The 12267-nt window shown below is 35.8% G+C and overlaps 1 protein-coding gene across 1 annotated transcript in view; it reads right to left on the minus strand.

Moving 5' to 3' along the window:
• Positions 1-12267, minus strand: part of CNGB3 (cyclic nucleotide gated channel subunit beta 3) — a 59969-nt gene that overhangs the window by 21848 nt on the left and 25854 nt on the right. Inside the window, exons 4-9 of the mRNA XM_066335577.1 lie at positions 11190-11344; positions 9576-9779; positions 8811-9019; positions 6920-6970; positions 4818-4904; positions 3067-3131 (exon numbers count right to left, since the gene is read on the minus strand). Of these exons, the coding sequence (XP_066191674.1) occupies positions 3067-3131; positions 4818-4904; positions 6920-6970; positions 8811-9019; positions 9576-9779; positions 11190-11344 (771 nt within the window). The remainder of the gene's footprint in view (positions 1-3066; positions 3132-4817; positions 4905-6919; positions 6971-8810; positions 9020-9575; positions 9780-11189; positions 11345-12267) is intronic.

A 12267-nucleotide genomic window follows, 5' to 3' on the forward strand; every position in this document is an offset into this window, starting at 1 on the left:
GCCAAGAAATGTCTGAGGTCAGAAATGCACTGCTTTACAAGACCTGTAGTATAAAACCTGCAGTAGATCCTCCAAATAGTATGACCGAGTCACTACAGCAGGAGTTATTCCTAATCCCAGTTCTTATGTTTATGGCCAGTTCTTTGAAGAACACAAATGACGAACTACTTAAGCACCAAGCAGCTTTCTGTTTAATACAATAATGTTCTCATTGTATATCCTCTGTTCAGTGCATGGGGATCAAAAGAAAGATCTTCTGAATTTAGATCTCTATTGAAATATTCATACAAGCAGGGGATAAATAAGCATGAAAAGTGCTTGACTTGCCTAAACACAGGCTGGTGGTTAATGAGTTTATCTGGTACAGCTAGAATTCAATGCCGTATGCAGTGCAGAATAACCGAGTAAGTGGTTTTATGAGAATTTAATAAGATCTACCTAAGTTGGATCTATAAACAAAGCTAATGGGAGCTAATATCTTTGTGGTTGCTTCATGCATGCTTTGCTGCTTCTTCAAGTGCCTTTGTATGCTCTCCTTGACCTATCCATGCCATCATATTATATACCTAAGTCTCTTCTTTTTTTTATGACACTCACAACTTAATGCTATTTCTCTGTTTAAGAGTTGATGTGCTTCCAGGACAGCTCTGTTTAGGATTGCGAGCTATAGAGAAGAACAGAGAGCTGTTGTTATCTAGTAAAGGTGCAATATTGCCCATGCTAGGTCTTCTGTTCGAGTTTGAGTCCATGAAAGTGGACTCCTGAGGTCTGAGTGAAGATTCCGTAAACCTTTGCTGTGTTATATTTCACCAGACATATATTGCTTATATCACAAAGAGAAGATGTAAATAACTCATGCTAACTCTGTTCCTACAAACTCAAACTAATTAGTTTGAGAAGAGAATCCGCTCAGGTATATCCACTCGCTGTGTAGAAGCTTAGTTTGATATTATCTAGTTAATTGGTGCCTTATTGCTCAGAGTGTGGCTATACAAATCTCAGACCAAAGCAAGATTGCCACATTAAAATAATATTAGGTAGTTTGCACAAAAAGGCTGGGATTTTTAAGATTTTTTTTAGCTCCTGCTTTTACTCTTCTGTATAACTACCTCTGTTCTCCATTTGTCAATAAGCAAAACCAGGAGTCAGTGTTTGCACAAGTATGGATTAGAAAATAGGTTCACTCTGTAATATTAAGATTTTGCAGTCTACATTCTGCAAGTGATTTAATACTGGTAATCTGAGTGGGCCTTTGAAGCAGAGATGCAAGCAGCAGCGCGCAGGTGTGGGTCTTAATATCATGCTAAAAAACTCTCTGACAGGGCAGAGTAGCTGGCTCTGTCTTTCCAGCTACTGCATACATTTTACAGGACTAGTGAGATCTTGCTTTGTGTTTCTTAACCTTTCTAAATGAGCACCTTCCCTGTTTTTTGACATGTAAATAAACATCGCATCCTTTAAAGTTTGTCTAGCTTGAAGATACACACATCCCCTTTACAGCTTGTCCTTTGGACAATCATTTCCCATTCCCATTTTGATAATAGTGTGAAACTCTATCCCTGGAAAAAACTGTATTTGGGTGAAAATGAGTTTTAAATTTGTTCCCATTTCTTTGAAATCCATATACAAACAACAGTATTGTTACATACAAACTAATTACTTGATTCAGAATTGTCTCTATTATTATATACTATCTATATTGTATATACTATATCTCCCAAAACTCACTGTAAGTATTATAGGAGATACCGCAAAATCATTGAATTATGACTCCAACAAGCAAAGCATATAATACGGAAAATAATTAATTTTAAAACAATTAAAGTTTATCAATATTAGAACAAATTGAACACCATAAGCAGATAAAGACCAATTTAAAAAATTAAATTAGAAACTAGAAAATGCAAAGATTCAAAAACTGACAAGAAATTTCTTCATATTGTGAAAACTCAGTCCTCTCTTGAACCATAAGAATTAAAAACAAAACAAACCCCAAATTTAACCACAAAGGAATCTTCCACAAGTGAAAAGAGAGGGCGATATAAGAATAAGTTTTGTGAAGGTCAACGTCTCAGTTTAATAGACCTTTCAAACTTTTAAGTTTTGTTTTATTTCACAGGTACATAAAAAAATGAAAGAGAGGATATTTAAACCTCCTTTTGAAATTTATCTTGTTTTCAAATCACATAAAATATCTCATTTGAATGTATTAATATCAAGTGTACAGTTTAAGTGCAATAATCTCTGAAACAGGGTAAGATGGCAACCAACATATTTCTGCAACACCAACAGACAGGAGCAATACATGCCCCAAAACTGGGACAGGGAAGAGGAACTGTTGGTGTAGGCATTACACAAGATAAACTAGGCCTGAAGACATTGACAATAATGATGACAGCATATGGGTTCACTGGATATTAGCAGCATTGCTGACAACTGAGGGACCTATGAAACTTGCCACAGCTGTGTCCATGGACTACTTGAGTTGGATCCAAAATTCTTTCTGTCAGTGCAGAGGGTGAGAACAGAGTTGGGCAGGCTATGGTTATAGTCACTATTTGAGAACGGTGCTGAATTGATCCTCATTCCAACTGTAGTCAGTGCAGTGAGGGATCAAGTTTCTCTATATGCCAGGTTCATGGGGAGAGCATGTTTGAAGAAAAATGTTGACACAGGCTCAGGCTCGTAACTCCTATTAAGTACAAATAAACAGCTACTGGGGATTTGGAACTGCTATTAGCAACCTAAAGAAAGAGTCCTTTAGCTCTTTCAGTACAGACACTTTGTGAAACTTTTGATCAATTAAATTTTGTCAGAAGTCTCAGTTTGGTGAACATTTTGCCTGAACCAGGCCAACTGAACTGAGCTAGATTTCATATGTACGTAAAGCCTTATATATATTATTTTAATGACTACCATAAAGACAGATATTTTAAAAAACCTTTTAAATTGAACAGTTAAAGATGTATCAAATTCCACCCAATGGTTAACTGACAGCTCATAAAATCATTTGAAATGCATTCTGTGCCAAGCTTTGCATGCTACTTGGGTTTTATCAGCACATACCTGTAGATGTATGCTTTTTCCATAATAGCTTCCAAACGATCATTAAACTCAAAGAACGTGTTATGCTGAATGGAAAGCAAATGAAAGTAATACAATGACTATTTTTCTGTATATATATTTTTTTATAATAGTACTGGCATCAATTCACATACACATTTTGAAAATGGATTTTTCAGTAATCGAACTTTCTATAAATATTGGTTCTGGCCAGGATAGGGTTAATTTTTGCAGACGCTGGGAGGAGCATGGCTAGGATTCCATGTTATTCTATACTATCTTAGGTCATTGCTGGGGGTGGGATAAAGGGACTGGCTCCTCCAGGGAAGAAAGCTGTTCTTTCCTGTCAAGAAAATCTAGCAGAGGGAGCTGTCGGGTATTGTTTATTATTGGGGAGTTTTTCCATGTGAATAATTTTTTTTTAACACCTTCTGTCATTAGCAAAGTTGTTGTTAGTGTTCATTTTCTTGTCTCGTTGTTTCCAGTAAATTGTTCTTATCTCAACAATTATCTCTCAATTGTTCTTATCTTACCATACCACTGCGATCATTGCCTTTTATGCCTCCAATTGAAGGGGGAAAGGGACCAGCATACAGTTTTAGTGGGAGTACTAAATTGGAGAATACTATTCCTAAACCATGACAAACAGTTAACAAAAATGTGAACTGAAAAGCAAAGTTAAATTTGAGTGAAGTGTTTTTCTGGGTGTTGTGTGTCCTCTTAATCTGATTACAGAAGTAACCCTACTGTTTGGTCAGGGTACTGCAGGTGAACAACTTCTATTTCCTCAAAGACATATAATTTGCTTGGGCAAAATGATCACAAAGAATCACATGCATTTTTTCCTCTTCCCGAAATTCCAGTAATTCTCTAGTAAGTGATCATATGTATCAGCAGCTACATACTAGAGAATACTTCGTGGTATCAATAGCAGGTGTATCAAATTCTCCCTGTTTAGTATTTGCAGTTGATCTTTAGTGATCACATGTAGCTTTTTTCTTTATTTCTGTTCAATACACAGCTGGTTGTCTAATACAGAGTATTATTTAACTTTTCATTCTTTCATATTTTTTGGTTCTCATTTAAGGAATTTTTGAGTTTTATTGAATATTGAAGTGAAAAGCATCTTCATTTTATTGTCAGAGTTCTTGTGTTCCCCTTCAGCTTTAAATGAAAACAAATTCTTTGTCAACATGTTGACTGTGTGCAGAGAGCTGCATTTAGCCACAGACTGGCCTAAAGGTACTAATCCCTTCTCAGACCTTTCATTACACAGCTCCAAGTGTCTTTGGCCTCGATAACAAAAGCAGGTTTGTGCTTGATAAGTATTCTGTGTATAGTATGGCTTTTGTCCTTAAAATTACTTCCTTTGCTTTTAAACTCCTGACATATGCAATAAAAGGGCAAACTACATTGGCATTAATTAGTGATATGTATTTTTTAATCTTTGAAAACTAAGCAGGTAATTTGTGATTAATCTAATTTAAATAATGTGGAAAACCTAGCTTTAATAAAAAAATGCTTTTTGCAATTAGGAAATAATAAAGGCAGAAGAAAAATAAGAAAATAAGGGCTTAATTTGGCTAGACTATGACTTGTATTTTTTGTTTCTTTATTAAGTTATGTTGTACCTTAGCCTGAAGATATTTTACAGTTTCTAAATTTCATATTCCTAAATATTATTTTAAAAAAATCTATTGAATTGCAGAAGCATCTAGGCATGGTTTGCCATCCATCACTAACACAGATCTTACCTTTAGCATCCTGTTTGCTCGAAGTGCTGGATTAAATCCGAAGAAGAAGTATAAAATGTCAAATGGAAACACTGATAGCACATCAAGCTGTTGAAGAGCAGAGAGGTCAATTTAAACTTCATAGTAATCATAATGTATTTATTTGCTGTCAAAAACCTTCTTAGACTGAATCATGACTGCGATAATATTTGAAGAGTCAGCATGCTAAGCATGTAGCTTCCTAAGAACTGGCAGGTAAGATTATCTCTGTGAAAACACCAACAGCTTGGCTCTGCCCTGCTTTTGAGTCCCCTGTGCCTGAGATTTTCATCTGTTTCATGTGGATTATTAACAGTATCTCATATATCTGATTATTAATATAGTCTGTTTTTTTAAGTTGTAGCTCTGACCAGACTAAAATATTTGTCAAGTGGCTGGTGAGTGCAGGCTGGGGGAGGGCACTACACAAGAACTTCTTAAAAGTCCTTCACCTTTTAAAATAAGGCTGCCTAAAGCAATTTGAGGGAGCACAATGAGTTAGCTTTCTTGCTTGCAAACTGCAGAGAAGGCATGTGTTCAAAACAAAAGATTCATCATAGGATAATAAATTTGGCTTGGTTTTTGGTGGTTTTTTTTATTTTTTTGTTTTTGTTTTTGGTTTTGGTTTTGTTTGTTTGGTTGGTTGGTTGGTTAGTTGGTTGGTTGGTTTGTTTGGGTTTAATAGAGTTTTTTTTCCATCATATTTGTATGCTGCTTCTTCCCATACCACTAAGATTTTTGATATCTCCCAGCAGTCCACCAACTTATCAATATGATTGCTTTTCTTATCTACATGCTTTATTCTTTCCTAAGATAGAGAAGGAAGCTGTGGCAAATTTATCTTTTCCTTTTAAAGATTGTCAAATACCTTGCTTTGTTGCTGTTATTGCTTGGGAGTAAGAGAGGGATGTGGAACTCTGGACTTCATCTCACTGTAATCAGAAATTCCTTTGCACTGAGGGGTGTAAATCGTGTTGGCAGCAACCAGCCTGCAGCACTGACCTTTCACTCCATGCAAGTAAGAAGCAATTAATACCTGAACAGTGTGCAAAGCAAAGAAAAATATTGATTGAGAGAAACAGCCTCTTACAGTCTCTCTCTCCTGCTCTCAGGCACATGTCTAAGAGGAGGGAAAATGTAGTCAAAAGTGCATTAATTGGTAACTGCTAATCAGTACTTAATCATATGACATATTCCCACATTATATCTATATCTTGCATGTGGTGAGAGCACTCAAGTCTCATTAGTTTCTCCAGAAATCAAGAGCCCTAAACATACAGTGAGTGTGAACTTAAAGAGTGTGAATTTAAAATAAAATCATATAAATCCGCTTTGGTCTCTTGCTGTAAGTTTCACTCTGTTGATTTGACCTTATGGTGTATATCCTGCACTTTTGGATAGCTTAATATCAAGTATTTAAGTAATGATACCACAGCCACTGGGAAAAAAAAAACTCTGAACAAGGCAGATGCAAAAGTAGAGAAGAGGAGAGGGCAATGTCTAAGATGTGTGCTTAGTGTCACAGAGCTGTACGTTCATCAGGAATTCAATAATTCTGTTTCCAAAATAACCTAAACATTTAGAAGCAACATCAATTTTCCTAAATCAAATTCATCTTTGTTTTCACAAAGTGCCATGAACATCAAAAATCTTAGTTTGAATTTTCAACTGCTCCTGTGAGTGATGAACTGTTCAGTACAATGAGGTACTGCAAAAGAGTTTACAGAATAGTTATCATCTCTCTTCAGGTGTTTTAATTTTTTTAACGAATCTCTGGCAAATGGTGCTCTTGTCTTTAGTGTGTGATATGATGACCTCACATAACCTAATCAAATTTTATTTTATTAATTTATTATAATTCCAAAATAATATTTAGAATTGCATGTACAAATATTCTCTCTTCCAGTTAAAGACTGTTTATGAAGATGACAGTGTTCAGCTGGTAAGCACTGATATGCCATTGAGCCAATGCTTTCTGGTGATATTCTTAAACCAACAGTGATTTTCAGTGAATGAAAAAAAAATCCTGTGAAGTTGTACAGCCAGAACTCCATATTGATATCAGTAGCACAGGGTCTACTTACCCGGAATTTCACAGTGCTGTGGTAGAACTTTGCTGTTTCCACTCTGTCTGACTACAGTGATAATGAAAGGAGAAAAAGGCATAGTCAAGATCAAAGTGTCAAGGATGAGCCTCTGCTACTCCACAGATAGTACGGGTGATGACAGTTAAATTAATGATGGTCTAAAAATGTGAATGGAGAAATATCTATAGACGTTTCTGAGAAGTAGTACTATTATTGGTCTAGCTTACATTAGGTCAGATTTTATTAGAACTACTTGAAAAAACGAGAGGTGGGGTTTGTCTGACTTTTTCCAATCTGTATGCTGGGCTAGAAAAGTACATTACATTTTTTTCCACAAAACTTCCCTCTCGAGACATCTGTACCACTTCATGCTGAACCAAACCCATTTCAATTTCATGGCAAAAAGCATTATCTGTAGTGATTCCAAGACAAAATTCAGAGTATTTCTAATGGTGCTGTACAAAATTAGCTCTTTGAATGCTAACATTAACATGCTAGCATTACTAGCATTACAATAATCAACACTGCATTCATTAGTAATGATTAGCTTTTTATTTTTAAATTGTTCTTTATGGGAACTGATGCTAATATAATAAGAAAGGGTAATCACAAGTATATAATGAAATTTATCTATTATTATACTTTCTGCATTTTTATCAGGGAAACTTTAAAAATAGCTTTAAGTTCTTAATCGTATTTCCACTCCAACTTTCACTATTATCAGTTTAAGCATTAAACTAAATGCAGGAGATCAGGCAGGAGATTGTTTCTGTGCACTAAAATCTGTGAATTGTAGAAACAGCTTCGAGGGAAATACAAGCTGAGCTTCGCATGTTAGAATTTTAAGTTTGTTCATAAAAATTGAGTTTTGTGGGATTTAGGTGAGATCCTGTTACTGAATGTCTTGGTGTGGAAAAATACATTCCACTGCATTGCATTTAATACTTACTGAAATGATATTTGCACAGCTTGGTCTGTAAAAGTATTAGTAATATCGTGTATGTGCAAAGTATAAAATTTTTGTAAAAGCACTGAAGTAATGCTAGTCCCAAATTAGATTTTAAGATATATAATTTTTAAATTTTCTCTCTGTTGAGCACAGTAATGTCATGCTGAAATTATCAAAAGGGGTTTTTTTTCTGAATTAGGTATCATTTCTATAAGATGTCAAAGAATCAAAAGCAGGGAAGACTTTAAAGAAAAGTTAGTGTTCTAGATATCCTCTAGTAGGTTAAGGGCAAGCCTTCAGAAACTTGTTTAAAATTTTATTTTACATTTTTCTATAAAAAGATAATACAAAAATTTTTGCAGGAATCAAAATTGATCATACTTATTTCCCCAAAAGAGATGATTTCTCATTATTTTCAATATATCCTAAAATTACAGGGATTTGCTTTGATTTTGGAAAAAATAAACCCACCATCTCACAATCTGTTACAAAGCACACATGTCCTGTCCAACCCTAGCAGAATATGTCTTCATCTTCAACACAGTCTTCAACTGTGATTTTGGTACAAGGCAAATAGGTGAAAGCTTCACACAAACATACAAACTGATATATAAGTGCACTAGTACATATGATCACTGATTCCAGCGAGGAATCTGTTTAGAGCTGTATGCCTGTTTCAGCTGCTCTCATCTGTTACTTTAAAATCTGGGTTTTTTTCAATTTTTATGAATTCAGGTAATGGATGTGTTTCTTCCTGCATAGGATAATGCAACATCAGTGTAGAATGGAAGGTCAGTGATGAAAAATAAATGTATCCTTCGATAAATAAAAAAGTTTCATAGATTTGACATAGTACTAAAAAAGAAGAGTCAGATTAAATGAATTTCTGTACTCTAACACAAAACTACTGCCCATGGAAGTCCCACTTCCAATACTTACTATTATATCTCCCCCTTGGATAAACCGCACTCGGGGTTGGAAAATTACTAAGTCGCAGAGGTAGCAGATATCACACATCACATCAATGGCAAACCAATATATGGTGTTGCTGGGGGTTTGGTATGGGAACACGAAGCGCAGGGGAATGAACCAGCAGTTCCAGTTATAGGCGATTGTCACGAGCATGAGCCACGCCACGTAACGGCGATCTGAAACAAAAAACATCAGGTGTAGAGGCTTGAGCTTACAGCCTGTTATCATTTTTTTAGGTGCATTCATTCTGCTGCAGTCTCTGGCAATGCTCCAGCCCAGACCAACCTACCATTCTTATTTGTGCAACTGGAATGCTGATAAAGTGATATAGCTTGGAAATAGGAGTCAAACAAGGAAATTTACAAAAATAAGTGCATATAGAATTCATATACCATATAGAAATCTGAAGAAACTTATATGATCATTTTGCATCCTGCTCATGACAACTGACAAAAGAATTATTTGTCCCTAATGAATGGTACAAATTCCAGATCAAGGAACAGAAGACTGGGTTCTAATTCTGGTCAGGTTGTGTTACACCTTCGTGTACACCATCTTTACAACTGGTGTCACTTTTCTCTGTTTTGAATAAATGTTGTTTAGGACAGGACCTCTGTGCCGCTGGGAGTTGCAAACTGGAATGTGTATCTTATGGTGGCTCACAGGTACCATGCAATACCAGGTCACTTCAATATTACTTTATCCCATTCTATTTCAAAGCTTTAAATTTACCTGTGTATGAATCAATGGTGTCTGGTAGCTTCATATACTCCATGTATTTCTTCAGTGGAGGTTTTTTGAATTTGCAGCACAGCATATCACAATAATGATCCTCCTCTGGCTTTGCTTCTGCCTCTTCTTTCTTTTCATCTTTTTTTTCATCTTTTTTTTCATCTTTTTTTTCTTCTTTTGATGGGGGTGGAGCCTTCTTTGGTGCTAGACACATAGATTATCAAAAACATTGGAATTTAAATAATGGCTCTATTAACATACCCTGTTTTAACATGAATGAAAGCTTCATCATGTTAAAATATCATCTAAAATACTGGGCAGTGACTAAATTCTTTATATTAAATACATAGAAAAACACTTGAAGAATAAAATCACCACTGGTATAAACATGTGCATCTGCTATAATGAACAGGGAACTTACGTTACTGAGTGCAGAGTGAGTGAATATCCCTGGACAATTCCTACAAGTTATTCCTTTTATAAGACTGACAAGTAAATTGTTAATTCATAATTTAGCATTCATTAATGAAACCGAACATTTCTCTTTACATGACTGTTGCAAAGAATGAATGCAGTGTAGATGGGGATAAGAAAAGACACCTGTGCTGTGGGCTGACCTCTCCCCTCTCCTGAGACCTGATATGCAAGATAGAGGTGAAACTAATGGGGAGCCTATGGTTTTGTGCATTTCTAGGCATATAAAAGTCTTGTAGCGCTCCTTTGAACCCACTTCTTCCATCTTTGAGATGGATAATGTTGTTTGCACATATATCCTATTAATTCTAGTGGCTTTACCTCTGATTAGGACACACAGTTTTAGTAGTAAATTCACAAACTGGATCTATAATGAGTTAGCAAATAAAGGTCCTAAGTTCTACAAAGAGAACAAAAGAGGTGGATCAGCAAAGAAACAATTTAAAAATGTATTGTTTATCAGTTGGTATAGTATATTATTCTTCAGACACCATTTTAAGAAAATGCATATGCAATGAACAGCTTCTAAAAAGTGCCAGAAAATAAAACCACCACACTCAATTCTTTGTGGAAAGGAAAAGGAAAGTCAAACTTTCCATTGAAGTGGAGAAAAATTGAGTTATGTTTCATATTTTGTCAAAAGTCAATTATTAATTAATGCCAGATGAGTTTGCTCTATTTAAAGCATGGACTTAAAGTCTTCAGTGTGTCCAGATTTCTGTCAAGGCTAACATTTTATTTACTTTATTTACACAAATGATCTCATATCAAAGTGACTAACATCCACTCATAAGATATATGTGTTTCTTCATATGTTTCAGATTCATCTCCATGAATAAACATCTCTGGGAGCTATTCCAAAATACAGAAAACTTCTCGACATGAATTATTGTAGATACTGCCTCTGTAAGGTTTTTCCCCAAATTCTTCAGTGATATCATTTAAAGGGAGGTCATACCTAAGGATTCTGGCTTACTGTAGAGAAATAGGGATAAGTTGACTTCATAGGGCACAAAGTGATCCTTTCCAGTGGACAAACACACCATACTTCCAAAAATTTATCACAGTATTTTCTGTTACCACAAAATTATTTTCAGTTTTAAACCGAACAAATGCTCAGCTATTTCTAGAGGCACTTACAAACTGGAGGACTTGCTTCAGGTGAAGATATCACTGGGTCATTCAGCTTTTCCTTGTACACGTTTGCCCTTTCACGCAATTTTTTGACAAGCTCTTGAAGCTGGGCATCAGCATACTCATTTGTTTGGAAACCTGGATGTGCTGGCTTCTGTGTGCTAATTGAAACAAAAGGGGGAAAAGGGTTAACATACTGGAAATCAATGGAAGGAAACAGTCATAATTCTATTTCTGAGCTCAATCAGGCATTAACACTGGATCTTTACTGAGCACAGTGCTTATTCTCATCACTTATTTCATGCTATGTGGAAACCTAAGTTACCTGCTCTTGCCTCCTGCTCATGTCAGCAGCAGTCTGTGTCTTATTTCAGGCAGAGAAGGTCAGGGTACCCTGTTTAGCCTGCTGCACCACTGGGATCCCACTGCTGCTTTTCACCAAGTTCTGCTGTGCCTGTGTAAGGACTAGAGCCTAACTAAATTACAGGGCATCCTCTTCATGTGTATAAAAATGTGCTCATTGTTATATGGCAATATCCTAATGATGACAGGAAATGCAGGTGAAGAAGTAGAGACTTATGGTTACTTTACACTTTCTAATATTGGGAAAATTTATTTCATTTATGTTTTTAATGGTTTATCATTGCTTACATGAGGTAACATGCATCTGTTTTCAGCGGAAACAAAACACTGAGGTTTCTTCTTTTTCTTCTAAGAATTTGCTCAGGGTCATAGTAACACTAAGCTGATATTCCAGAACTCACAACATTTGTTAAAACTTGAGAACTATTGATTTTCAAACACTTGTAGACTCATACTCTGCACTGAAATGAATGCTTTCATTAGGTTTTATGCATGCTGGACAGTCAGACAGAAAATATAGGTGAAAGTGGTTCTTGATCAACTCCTCTGTGCTTTTTACTTAGAATTTCATCCTTGGTTACTTACTACTGTCTGATTTTGCAGACTGGGATTGTTTTTGAGTGCAACTCAGCTGGCAGCAGGGCCACACATTTGGGGTTCCTCTAGGTAGAGACCAGGACACAGGATTTTTTGTCTGTATCCTTGAGTCGACCCTTCTCAA

The sequence above is a fragment of the Sylvia atricapilla genome, chromosome 1 (assembly GCF_009819655.1).
Source record: "Sylvia atricapilla isolate bSylAtr1 chromosome 1, bSylAtr1.pri, whole genome shotgun sequence".
In the NCBI taxonomy this organism is placed as follows: Eukaryota; Metazoa; Chordata; class Aves; order Passeriformes; family Sylviidae; genus Sylvia; species Sylvia atricapilla.